Source organism: Oryctolagus cuniculus, chromosome 17, assembly GCF_964237555.1.
Source record: "Oryctolagus cuniculus chromosome 17, mOryCun1.1, whole genome shotgun sequence".
Lineage (NCBI taxonomy): Eukaryota > Metazoa > Chordata > Mammalia > Lagomorpha > Leporidae > Oryctolagus > Oryctolagus cuniculus.
The window spans coordinates 13593688-13607669 of NC_091448.1; the positions used below are offsets into that span (position 1 = coordinate 13593688).

At 46.5% G+C, this 13982-nt stretch overlaps 1 protein-coding gene across 2 annotated transcripts in view; it reads left to right on the forward strand.

Annotated features, from left to right (window-relative positions):
• The window catches only part of PITPNC1 (phosphatidylinositol transfer protein cytoplasmic 1), a 277922-nt gene that overhangs the window by 142599 nt on the left and 121341 nt on the right, over positions 1-13982 (forward strand). The window contains exons 3-4 of one of the 2 annotated variants that reach the window (XM_070060432.1): positions 8782-8870; positions 9894-9901. In XM_070060432.1, the coding sequence (XP_069916533.1) occupies positions 8782-8870; positions 9894-9901 (97 nt within the window). Of the gene's footprint in view, positions 1-8781; positions 8871-9893; positions 9902-13598; positions 13747-13982 lie in introns of those variants that run through there. The other variant, XM_070060433.1, reaches the window with a different exon arrangement.

Sequence of the window (13982 nt, forward strand, 5' to 3'; positions counted from 1 at the left end):
AATTTCTCCCATTCTGTTGGTTGCCTCTTCAGTTTCCTGAGTGTTTCTTTCGTGGTAGAGAAGCTTATCCATTTGATGTAATCCCATTTGTTAATTTTGGCTTTGATTGCCTGTGCCTCTGGGGTCTTTTCCAAGAACTCTTTGCCTGTGCCAATATCTTGCAGGGTTTCCTCCAATGTTCTGTAATAATTTGATGGTATCAGGTTGTAGATTTAGGTCTTTAATCTATTTTGAATGGATTTTTGTGTAAGGTGTAAGGTAGGGTTTCTGCTTCATACCTCTGCATGTAGAAATCCAGTTTTCCCAGCACCATTTGTTGAAGAGACTGTCCATGCTCCAGGGATTGGTTTTAGCTCCTTGATCAAATATAAGTTGATTACAGATGCTTAGTTTGCTTTTGGGTGTTTCTATTCTGTTCCATTGGTCTGTCCATCTGTTTTTGTACCAAAACCAGGCTGTTGTGATTATAACTACCTCATAGTATATGTTGTAATCTGGTATTGTGATGGCTCTGGCTTTGTTTTTGTTGTATAAGATTGTTTTAGCTATTTAAGATTTCCTGTGTTTCCATATGAATTTTTTTCTAGATCATCATTTTTTTCTAGATCTGAAAAGAATATCTTTGTTTTTTTAAGATTTACTTATTTATTTGAAAGTCAGAGTTACAAACAGAGAGAAGGAGAGGCAGAGAGAGAGAGAGAAAGAGAGAGAAGTCTTCTGTCTGATGGTTCACTTCCCAACTGGAGCTGCACCAATATGAAGCCAGGAGCCAGCAGTTTCCTCCAGGTCTCCCATGTGGGTGCAGGGGCCTAAGGACCTGGGACATCTTCTGCTTTCCCAGACCATAGCAGAGAGCTGGATCAGAAGTAGAGCAGCCAGGACTTGAAACAGTGCCCACATGGGCTGCCGGCACTGTAGGCAGCGGCTTCACCCACTGTGCCACAGGACCAGCACCTTTCTTTTGTATTTTGATTGGTATCACATTGAATCTATAAATTGCTTTCATAAGAATGGATATTTTGATTATATTGATTCTTCCAATCCATGAACATGGAAGATTTTTCCATATTTTTATATTTCTACTTCTTTAATGTTTTGTAATTCTTACTATAGAGATTCTTTTTTCTTTTTTATTTTATTTTATTTTATTTTATTTTTGACAGACAGAGTGGACAGTGAGAGAGAGAGACAGAGAGAAAGGTCTTCCTTTGCCGTTGGTTCACCCTCCAATGGCCGCCGCGGCTGGGGCACTGCGGCCGGCGCACCGTGCTGATCCGATGGCAGGAGCCAGGTGCTTCTCCTGGTCTCCCATGGGGTGCAGGGCCCAAGTACTTGGGCCATCCTCCACTGCACTCCCAGGCCATAGCAGAGAGCTGGCCTGGAAGAGGGGCAACCAGGACAGAATCCGGCGCCCCGACCGGGACTAGAACCCGGTGTGCTGGCGCTGCAAGGCGGAGGATTAGTGAGCCGTGGCACCGGCCCTATTGTATAGATTCTTGACATCCTTGGTTAAGTTTATTCCAAGGTATTTGATTTTTTTTGTAGCTATCATGAATGGGATTGATCTTAGAAGTTCTTTCTCATCCATGGAATTGTCTGTATATACAGTTGTCTTTGTATACAAAGGCTGTTGATTTTTGTGTATTGATTTTATATCCTGCTACTTTACCAAACTCTTCTCTGAGTTCCAATAATCTTTTGGTGGAGTCTTTTGAATCCCTTATATCTAGAATCATGTCGTCTGCAAATAGGAATAGTTTGACTTCCTCTTTCCAAATTTGTATCCCTTTGATTTCTTTTTCTTGCCTAATAGCTCTGGCTAAAACTTCCAGGACTATATTGAACAGCAGTGGTGAGAGGGAGCATCCTTGTCTGGTTCTGGATCTCAGTGGGAATGATTCCAAATTTTCCCCATTCAATAGGATGCTGGCCATGGGTTTTTCATAAATTGCCTTGATTGTGTTGAGAAATGTTCCTTCTAAAACCAATTTGCTTAGAGTTTTCATCATGAAAGGCTGTTGTATTTTATCAAATGTTTTCTCTGCATCTATTGAGATAATCATATGGTTTTTGTTCTGTTTATGTGATGTATCTCATTAATGGATTTGCAAATATTGAACCATCCCTGCTTACCAGGGATAAATCCCACTTGGTCTGGGTGAATGATCTTTCTGATGTGTTGTTGGATTAGATTGGCTAGAATTTTGGTGAGGATTTTTACATCTATGTTCATTAGGGAAACTGGTCTATAGTTCTCTTTGTTGCATCTTTTCTGGGTTTAGGAATTAAAGGTGATGCTGGCTTCATAGAAAGAATTTGGGAGGATTCCCTCCCTTTCAATTGTTTTGAATGCCTTGAGAAGAATTAGAGCTAGTTCTTCTTTAAATGTCTGGTAGAATTCAGCAGTGAAGCCATCAAGTCCTGATCTTTTCTTTGTTGGGAGAGTGATTCAATTTATGTCTTGGTAATGGGTCTGCTTAGGTTTTCTGTGACATCATGTCTCAATTTAGGTAGGTTGTATGTGTCCAGGAATCTATCTATTTCTTCTAGGTTTCCCAGTTTGTTGGCATACAGCTCTTTGTAGTAATTTCTGATGATTCTTTTGGTTGGTGTCTGCTGTTACATTTCCTTTTTCATCTCTAATTTTTATTGATTTGGGTCGTTTTTCTTCTTTTTTTGGTTAGTTGGGCCATTGGTGTGTCAATTTTGTTTATTTTTTCAAAAACCATCTCTTCATTTTGCTGATCTTTTGTATTTTTTTAGTTTCAATTTTGTTGATTTCTTCTCTAATTTTAATTATTTCTTTTCTCCTCCTAGTTTTGGGTTTGGTTTGCTATTTTTTTTTAGATTCTTGAGATGCATTGATAGCTCATTCATTTGGTACCTTTCCAATTTCTTGATGTAGGCACCAACTGCTATAAACTTTCCTCTTAACATTGCTTTTGCTATATCCCATAAGTTTTGATATGTTGTATTGTCATCTTCATTTGTTTCCAGAAATTTTTTTTATTTCAGTTTTGATTTCTTCTGTGACCCACTGTTCATTCAGGAGCATGTTGTTCAGTCTCCATGTATTTGCATATGTTCTAGATATTCCTGAGTTGCTGATTTCCAGCTTCATTACATAGTGGTCTGAGAAGATGCATGATATGCTTTCAATTTTTTTGAATTTGCTGAGACCTGCTTTATGGCCTAGCATGTGGTCAATCCTAGAAAATGTTCTGTGCACTGGTGAGAAGAATGTATGTTCTTCAACTGTAGGATGAAAAGTTCTGTAGATATCTGTTAGATCCATTTGGTCTATAGTGTTGATTAATTCTTCTTTTTCCTTACTGATTTTCTTCCTGGTTGATCTGTCCATTACTGAAAGTGGGGGTATTGAAATCCCCCATTACTATTGTATTGTCTCCTTTTAAATCCCTTAACATTTCTTTTAAATGGCCAGGTGCCCTGTAATTATGTGCATATATGTTTATAAAAGTTAAATCTTCCTATTGAATTGTATCCTTAATCATTACGTAGTACCCTTCTTTGTCTCTTAACAGTTTTTTGTCTATTTTGTCTGATATTAGGATGGCTAAACCAGGTCTTTTTTGGTTTCTGTTAGAAAAGAATATCTTTTTCCATCCTTTCACTTTCAGTTTGCATGCCTCTTTGCTGGTGAGATGTGTTTCTTGTAGGCAGCAAATAGCTGGGTTTTGTTTTTTAATCCATTCAGCCAGTCTAAGTAACAACTTTGCCCTGCCATTTTTCCATAAATATTCCTATTTTTTACTTTGGATTTCCTTTGTACTTTTACTGGGAGATTTCTTTCCTTTACCTTCTTTTGTAATGATGACCATGTTTCTGTGTTTCTGTGTGCAGCACATCATTAAGCATCTTCGGCAGGGCTGGACAGGTAGTGACAAATGCTCTCAATTTTTGTTTGTCATGGAAGGTCTTTATTTCACTTTCATTCATAAATGAGAGCTTTTCAGGGTATAGTATTCTGAGCTGACAGTTCTTTTCTCTTAAGAATTGAAATATATCTTGCCATTCTCTCCTAGCCTGTAGGGTTTCTGATGGGAAGTCTGCTGTGAGTCTATTTGGAGATCCTCTGAACATAATCTGGCTTTTTTTTTTTTTTTTTTTTTTGACAGACAGAGTTAGACAGTGAGAGAGAGAGACAGAGAGAAAGGTCTTCCTTCCATTGTTCACTGCCCAAATGGCTGCCACGGCCAGCGTGCTGTGCCGATCCAAAGCCAGAGCCAGGTGCTTCCTCCTGATCTCCCATGCGGGTGTAGGGCCCAAGCACTTGGGCCATCCTCCACTGACTTGCTGGGCCACAGCAGAGAGCTGGACTGGAAGAGATCAACCGGGATAGAATCCGGCACCCCAAATAGGAGTAGAACCTGGGTGCCAGCGCTGCAGGTGGAGGATTAGCCAAGTGAGCTGCGGCACCAGTCTGGCATTTCTTTAATGCACATTTTAGAATCTTTTCTTTATGTTTTACTATGGAGAGTTTGATTACAATGTGTTATGGTGAAGATCTTTTTCTGTTAGTGTCTATTAGGAATTCTGTTTACTTCCTGTATTTGAATATCCCTTTCTTTCTCCAAATTAGAGAAATTTTCTGTTATCATTTCACTAAAAAGGCATTCTAATCCTTTCTCTCTTTCCACGCCTTCAGGAACTCTTAGAACCCATATATTGGGTCATTTGATAGTATCTTGTAGATTACCAACAGTGTTTTTTAGTTTTCTAATTTCTTCTTCTTGTGTTTGGTCTGACTGTATAATTTCCTGTGCTTTGTCTTCTAAGTCAGATACTCTTTCTTATGCTTCACTGATTCTGTTAAGGCCTTCCACTGCATTTTTTATTTGTTCTATTGAATTCTTCATTTCTAAGATTTTATATTTATTTCTCTTTAAGCTCTCAATTTTGTGGGAGAAATTTTCTTTCATGTCATGTATGAATTTCATTAGCTCCTGCATTTGCTTCCTATGATGAACTTTTTGAATTCCATTTCTGGCATTTCTTCAATCTCATCATCTTCACAATCTAGTATCAAAGTGTTGTGTATTTGGGGGCATCATGTTGTCTTCCTTGTTCTTATTTCTTGGATTGGTGCTTTTGTTATTTGCCATTTGTGGGGATAGTTGGTTTGTTTGTTTCCTTCCTTCCTTCCTTCCTTCCTTCCTTCTTTCTTTCTCTTTCCTGTGGTGGCTTTTATCTTTGGACTATATCTGAGTGAATACCTAGGGGTGTGTGGTGGGTGTGGCCAGGGAGCTCTGTTCAATGCTCCAGGGTGAAGGGCGTGTCTGAGGTGACACACCCAGGTTTGATGTGGTAAATCTTCCTTCCTTCCTTCCTTCCTTCCTTCCTTCCTTCCTTCCTTCCTTCCTTCCTTCTTTAATCAAAGTGGAGGTTTGTTCTAGTCTGTTGGCTAGACTCAGCTGAAATCCTCTCTTCAAAGGAGACCAGTGCCTGGGCGCCAGCCCCAGTGGGTGTATTTGTCCACTCTACCACAAGGACCACACAAAGGATCTGTGCAGTCCTCACTATAAGCTCAGATTCTCCAGCAGTGTCCCTCGCCAGGTAACCAGGGAGCCCAGATTGTGTGGAGCCTCCCCCAGTGACTGCCCAAAGTCCCAGCTTCTCCCTGAGTCCTCCCACACAGCCCCATTGAGAAAACAACTGTTGATTAGCGATGTGGCTGTGGCTGGGAGATTTTATCGCATGCGACAGGGAATGAATGGGTTATAGGAGGAAGAGAGGGTCTTGCACCCCAGAGCTGGAGGCAATGCGAGCCTGGAGGCTGTGTAGGGTGTGGATGGGACGTCTCCCCGCAGGAGGCCATGGAGATGGGTCGTGGGGCTGGCGGAGGGGTGAGCACTTTGTCAAAGCCTGACGGTGCCTTGTTACCTCCGGGAGAGCCTCCATCCCTACTGCAATCCATTAAAAGCATAAAACCACGACTTGCCTGCGCCTAGAACCCGCGTCTTCCTGCCCTCGCCTTGGCGTGGAGGGGACCGCACTGAGCCCAGCCAGCACAGTTGCCTGCAGTCGCTCTGCAGCGTTGGCGGCTGATATCACCCACCACCGGCAGACGCGCTGAGAGCCGCTGCCGGGGAGTAGCCCCGACCTGAGTGGAGTGGACGTCCACGAGCGGTTACTGTGCAGGCCCTTCTGTGGGACTCAGAGCCGCGAGAGGGATGAGGCGCGCTGGGTGTGCTTAGGCCCCGCCGCGGCTCCCCACGGCCAGCAGCGCCCTCCCGGGGCTGCTCCTCCAGCTCAGGGCGTCTGAGTTCCCTGTACCTCCCTCCCCCAGCAGAGCTGTGGATTCGGCCCAGCTAGCCATTGAAGGCACCCGTTTATCTTCTCCACTGCTGGGCCTGGATACTGTCAGAAACAAGAGAAACAATTTGAGAAGAGGAGGAGGCACGTGGTGTTTCACTGGCTCCGGGTGTCATGTAAATTCCACCTTCAGGAGGGGTTGGGGAACCGATCTTCTGGTAACTGGCCGTCCCCTCTTTCCTACTTACATCCGCTTGGAATTCAGAGCTGCTGCTTTTAAGATTGTTTTATTTATTTGTGTTCATTTTGTTTGAAAGGCAGCGTCTCAGATGGGGATCTTCCATCCACTGGTTCACTCCCCAAATGCCCACAACAGCCAGGGCTGGGCCAGGCGGAAGCCAGGAGCCAGGAGTTCCATCCAGCTTTCCCATGTGGGTGGCAGGGGCCCAAGCACTTCACCCATCACCTGCTGCCTCCCAGGGTGCATTAGCTGAGAGCTGGAATTCTTTTTTTTTAAAAGATTTTATTTATTTATTTATTTACTTGAGAGGGAGAAGTTACAGACAGTAAGAGGGAGAGACAGAGAGAAAGGTCACCTGTCCATTGGTTCACTCCCCAAATGGAGACAAAGGACGGAGCTGCACCAGTCTGAAGCCAGGAGCTTCTTCCAGGTCTCCCATGCGGGTGCAGGGGCCCAAGGACTTGGACCATCCTCTACTGCTTTCCCCAGGCCACAGCAGAGAGCTGGATTGGAAGAGGAGAAGCTGGGACTAGAACTGGCGCCCATATGGGATGCCGGCGCCGCAGACAGAGGATTAACCTACTGTGCCACAGAGCCGGCCCCGGGAGCTGGAATCTGAAGTGGAGCCTGGACTGAAACCCAGACACTCTGCTATGGGATGTGACGTCGTTGGTGGTGTCTTTACTGCACCAAAGTCCAGCTGCTTCTTGATGCCCTTCATCGCCACCCTGCAGCCCTAGAGGGCTCAGTCCGTGTGGTCCCCTGGGTCTGAGCTACATGCGCCTCCTAGACAACTCCTGTAGGCACCAGAGTTGGAAAGAAGCCAGATGGCAGCTTCTGGAGAGACAGAACCCCCGTGCTAGAGGAAACCTTGCAGACAGCTGTAAGGGATGGGTAGTGTTTCATATGGAAGCACAATATGTACGAAATTCTCTGGGCCCATGCCGCACAACAGGGTTGTCTCTGAGAGAAGGCAAAGCAAAACTCCATTAGCATTGGCTTTACAGAAGACCTTGGACCTGTGCCTTTGGGGAATTGGTTTTCTGCAGATGGCCTGGCAGGCCTTTGTCCCTGAGGGATGGCCCTGTGGCTGTGCCAGCATCCTAGGACTGCCAAAACAAATCGCCACACACCAGGCACCTTACTGAACCCCACTGTATCCTGTCGTGGTCTGGAGCCCACAAGTCGGCCACCAAGGTGTTGGAAGCGCTGGCTACGGCACCTGTAGCAACCCTGAGTGCTCCTGACCTTGAAGCGGCTTTGCTGCATTTCTGCTTGCATCTTCCCCTGAGTGTGTCTCTGGGCCCCACCCATCCCTTCCTCTGCAAACCCTAAATCCAGGATGATTTCATCTTAAAATCCTGAACTTAATTACATCTGCCAGCACTTTATTTTCAAATAAGGTAAAGATACGGACTTAGCTTTTTGAGGGGACACAGTTCAACCCACTACAGTGGTCAAGGAGCTATATTCGATTCCTCTTCCTATATCTAAGTTCCTAATCCTTATTGCTCTTGTCCATTTTCAAATTGCCACTCGTGGGGCAGGCATTGTGGTAGTGGCTTGCCTGGGAAGTCCACATCCCATATCAGAGAGTTTCTGGGCTCAGGCTCTGCCTCCAGTTCTGATCCAGCTTCCTGCTAATGCACACCCTGGGAGGCAGCAGATGATGACCTTGCAAGGCCTTGAGTTCCTTCCACCCACATGCATGACCCACGTGGAGTTCCTGACTCCTGGCTTCAGCCTGGACTAGCTTGGCTGCTGCAGGCGTCTGTGGGAGTGGCCCAGAGGATGCTGGATATTGCTCTCTTTGCCTTTTGAATAAATAAACATTTTTAAATGTCTGAGTTGCTAGGCTGAAGCCTGTCTGTAATATTAGTTTTTGTCCCCTCCCCCCCATAAATATCCCTTTATTCTACTGTTGCCACTCTGGGGAGGCAGAGGCCAAGCTGGCCAAACCATCCTAATATGGCACCTCTCAGGTGCTGAATTCTCTTGTCCTTGCAAACCCAACCAAGGAGAACTGGTGTCTGGTCCCAGGGAGGCCCCCACCTTCACACCTTTGCACCTTCTGCCTTGACACATTTTGCAAGCAGGGGAATGTGCACAGGAAATGGTTAACCCGGGTAAACACTGGAGAGAAGAGGAAGAGATGCTGAGAATTCCTCTACTCTCCATAGCAATCCAGAAACATGTAGTAACAGGGTGAAACTCTGAATGGACTTTAATTTTCTTTTTCTTTCTTTCTTTTTTTTTCTTCCTAGCAAACTTCCTAGTTGGGCCAGAGCTGTTGTCCCCAAGATATTTTATGTCACAGAGAAGGCTTGGAACTATTATCCCTATACCATCACAGGTGAGTTTTTGGTCCGGCCAGCACGCCTGGACATAGCAGTAGTGGCACGTCCCAGACTTGGGCTGAGCATCCAGGCAAGGCCTTGTGGGAGCCCTGTCATAGCTCCCCTACCTTTTGCTTTCATAGTTCCACGTCCTGGGTACTCAGCCCCCACACTGAGGCTTGGGAGGCACAGAGGAAGTGGGGGTTGGGTTAAGCTGGGGCAGCCAGTGCACCGTACTTTTTCTAGAAGTAGTAGAGAAGCAAGGGAAGATCTGTTAGTGACGTTTCTAGAGAGCCTGTTATCTTTATTCTCCCCTGATGCCCCAGTACCTCCCAAGAAATTTGGGGGTGTGATTTGTCTGTAAACAACTTGTTTAATTTGACTACTTTGCTTCACAGCCCCACCCCCATTGTTTTTTAATTTTAATTCTAATTTGTTTAAAAGACTGTTGGCTTTCTCTGCCCTAATCAGAGATGATAAGGAGATCTTTAAGGCAAAGATAATAAATGCTCTACACCAAACTCTGCACTAGGAACAGCACCCCCCACCCCCAAAAAATGTAGAACGGTTTGGTTCCTTTCCTGAACACATAAAAAGTTGAGATCCCACTCCAGCAACATCAAAAGAGGCCCTTTTTATTGGCTATGAAATCTGCTTTTCCACTTAAAAGATTGCCTTTGTGGTTAATGACATGCTTGACTGGAATTATGAGTCTTTAATTCTGCTTTTATAATGCCAACTCCTTGGATTTTAATTAGCCGCAAACCTATAGGCTAATTGAATCTCGCCTTCCCGCCTCATCGTGCAACCGCAGAAGTCTCGCCCTGAAGAGCACCAGAACAGTGGAGAGACATTCAGTGTAGATGAAAGTTTAATTTCTGGGAAGCTTATTTGCCACATTTGTAGTAATTCTAATTCGCCAGTATTTGGTAGGACTGTGGTTTTGTGTTGTGTGTAAGCATAGTCTAAATCATCATTTTCTCTCTCTCTTTTTTTTTTTCCTTTCCCCTCCTCTTGTCCAAATGAACACCTGGAAACAGAGTACACAGTAAGTTTCATTTAATTAAATTTTTAAATATTCTGTCTGCGATCCCTGGAGTAATTGGGACATCCCTTGTATTCATCTTATCAAAGTAATAATTTTGTAAAGGGGAATAATTCAGAATCAGAAATATTTAAATGCAGGCCATTACATAGTTATATATAATGCAATAATTTGAATGTTCTCATTTGTTCAAGAATATGAATGTTAATTTAGAGTGCCTTGATAGTCACTTTACATAATTAACTTTCACTTGTAATTTTTAAAATAGCTGCACTGCCTTATTGGTGATAGTTCGCTAGAATAGAAGAACGGTTTCTAGCAACGACATATTAAAGAGATGACCGCAGTCACTGAGGGGGGGCGGGGGGCCTATCCCCACAGGCTGTGTCCTGCTCCTTTATTAGAGAACCTTAAAAAGATTGTAAACTGTTTCACTCAGAGCTCTGCAGTGGGCAGCCTCTGTGGCTTAATAAAATCATTTCACCTCTTCCTGTTCTTAGAATTCCTAAACTCATCGCTCCACATCAGAGGGGAGTGAGTACCTGCAGTCACATCATGTTGGGGTATTTTGATTTGGGTCCTTTTCCCCGGTGGTCCACAGGCCAAGCTGTTATAACAAGAAAATGCTTGGTGGAACTGGTGATAAGTGTTGAGGTTTTGGTTGTAATCCAAACAGCCAAAGGGAAGAAGATATGGTGGAGGAAAATGACTCATTGTGTCCTTGGCGTGAGCATGGTGCCCAGCAGGTACAGGGTGCTTGGAGTTATTCAGTGACAGAAGGAATGCATCCATGATAGGTGATAGACAGATTGATTGATTGATTATGTGAGCCATCACATTGCCTCCCAGGATCTGTGCCAGCAGGAAGCTAGAGTCAGGATCTGGAGTGGAGCTTTGAACCCAGGCACTACAATGTGGGATGCAGGCGTGCGAACTGACATCTTAACCGCCAGTCTACATGCCTGACCCTGTTTAATGATATTGTGTTCATCTCTAAAGAACACAGAGAGGTAGGTACGGTGGCACATCAGGTTAAGCCTCCACCCGGAACGCCTGCATCTCAGATTGGGATACTTGGAATCGAGACCTCCCTCTGCTTCTAATCCAGCTTCCTGCTAATGCGCCAGGGAGGCAGCAGGCGATGGCTCAAGGACTTGGTTTCCTACCACCCGTGCGGAAGACCTGGATGGAGTTCCTGGCTCCTACTTTTGCCCCAGCCCAGCCCTTGTGAGCATTTGGGGAATGAATCAGTGGATGGAAGCTCTCTCTCTCTCTCTCCCTCCCTCCTTTCCTTCCCCCTCTCTCTGTCACTCTTTCACATAAGTAAATAAATGTTAACAAAAAGAAAGAGTATGTCCTAAAGTGCCGAGATTCTGAAAGCAGAATGAAAAGCATGGTTCCTGACAAAGTTGCCCCCATGGGACCTCATCGTGCCTACATGGTCCTCCAGTGGACGCCTTCCAAGCCAGCTCCATCACCGGGCACCCCAGGCTCCTGTGCCAGCCTCAGTGTGGGGCACAGAGGATTTCCGAGGGACTTGACTTCTGCCGAGTCTCTGCCCCCACAGTTCAAATCAGCGCCATTACAGGGACACGGGTGATCTGACTTCTATTTGAGAAAATCTAGGGACAAAATACACCGAGAGGAGGTCGTTACAGCTGCAAGGTCTCCCGTCCGCCCTCTTCCGTCTGACTCGGGGTATTGCTTGGCCCCCATAGCTTTTATTCTCTTGTCTGCAGATCGTCCCGCAGTGCAGGCCTTTGAGTTACTGTCTTTCACTCCGAGGTCAACAGTCGTTTATTAAGCGCCTGTGAGGTCTGAAGCGTCACGCTAGATGGCATCACTGAGCAATTACCGCTGCCCTTTGGGGTCACAGTCTAGTGGGAAATAGCAGGACACACAGAGCCCCGGAGTCCTCAGCAGGTCTGGGGTTTTCTGGAGGCAGGCGGGGACAGCGGGGTGGACTCCCCCCAGGGGACAGGCTGGCACCAGACCTGTCTGCTGGGCTGGCGGCAGAGGGTCACAGCAGAGGGCAGAATGCATGGCTCTTGGGACTCCAGACAGATGAGCAATCGCAGTAGGACAGGAGCGGCTCTGGTGTCTGGACTGGAACCTTGAGTGTCAGGGACATGGCTACCGTCCCCAGGAGCAGGACACAGGAGTCTCAGGTAGGTTCAGTCCCATGGTGCTGGGGGACAGTTAGGATGATCCCTGATTACAGTCAATGGAAACCTTGCTTAGGCTCTTGAGTTGTGACACAATAGTCTCTCACGGTGCTGGGCAGCTCCCTGCCAGCCTCCCAGACACAAGGCAAAAGAACAGGGGTTCCGCAGGGCTGTGATGGTCAATACGCTGGGCGTCTGGGACGCATTTTTGATTTATGATATTTTCAGCTTCGGTTGGGTTTGGGGTGTAGCTCCATCGTGAGTTGAGAAGCTTCTGTGTCAGTTGTCCTACATATTGCACGTGGAACATGGTTAGGCCAAGAGGCGGTTGTCTCGTGTTTGAGCTGGCAGCCATCCAGGGGGAAGGTGACAATGTGGCAGAAGCCGAGGGCACTGGTCTTGTCTGGAGGACCATACCCTCATGGCCTCAACTAACCCTGATCCCCTCCCAAAGACCATACCTCCAAATACCATTGCCTTGGGGCTTCGGGCTGCCTACAGATCCCCCCAGTATGAATTTTGGGGGCCACAGTTCATAGCGTGCTCATTGCAGGCCCAGTAAGCAAGTGCTGTGGCTGGGTCCTGGCCACCTAGACACGGGGGGCCTCTTGTGCTCTGAGTAGCAGCTCCAGTTCTGGCTTTAAGTCTCTGTAGGGAAGCCACAATCCACCTGACTGCTTCGGTTGTGTGTCCCATCCCAGGTATAGGACAGCTTTTCCTTTGCTCTCCCTGGTGTCAGGGGTCTGGATTTCTCTGTGTGTCCATCTGGCTCCAGCTGCATCCTCCGGCGCGCAGTGTGCTTTCTGAAGCTGCCCCCTTGTGTGGCCTCAGCCGTGTTCTTACACTCCCTGCCCCAGCAGCCTGACCCTGACCGCGGGCCCGCCCCAGGGACTAGCGGAGCAACTTCCCATTGCCTTTACCTTGTTTCCTGCTTCTAGGGCTTTGCAGGGAGCTCTGCATCCCTGCTTCCTTTCACCCCGAGCTCCACGTTTCCTGCTTTCCAAAAGCAAAACTTCCCCAACAGCTAGCCAGCTAGGATCCCCACACCCTGCCTGCACGTTCCACAGCCGTGTCTCCCGCAGAGGGCTTCGCCCAGAGCAGCAGCACCCCCACGCTGTGACCCCCTGGGTCTTATGCCCGACCACCCCGTTCCTGAGACCCCGCTCTGCCCTCACCGGTGACGACACCCACGTTAGACAACTTTGTGTTTCAGGTCATCTAGGGCTGTGACAGTACCACAGTTAATGCAACACAGAAGAGTTGTGTCGTCACTGTGAGCATCTGTGTGTATCTGGAATTCTGTGGAAAGACCATTTGCCCAGGAAGTGGAAAAATATCGTTAGCTCGGTTATGGGAAAACAATCTTAATTATACAGTCTGCAAAGAATAGCACGAGGACGGTTTTCCAGAGGACAGGCCGATGAGCCAGGCCTTCGGACCGGCAGGTTCTTCTCAAGTCTGTCAAGTCACAAAGGACGGTGCCTGGGGGAAACTGGCTGCCTTCCAAAGTAGTTGATTTTGTTTTTCTAGAGCTAAAAAAGCCTGCACTTGGAGACGAACATCACCGAGCAGAAGCAATGCAGCCTCGGCAGTAATGCAGGAGAAAGGATTTTCTCCTCATTTGTAGGATTTGAAACCATGAGCTACGGTGCGCTGACGAGTGCCGTGGAGTGCGTGACTCGAGTATGTATTTTGTTGCCATGGCCCTGCCTCTTCATCACGTCTTTCTTTTTTCTTACTTGTATGTATTTGAAAGGCAGAGTTACAGAGAGAGAGGGAGAGAGATCTTCCATCTGCTGGTTCGCTAACCAAATGGCACAATGACTGGGGCTGGGCCAGGCTGAAACCAAAAGCTAAGAGCTTCATCCGGGTCTCCCATGTGGATGCAGAGGCCCAAGCACTTTAGGAATATTTTGCTA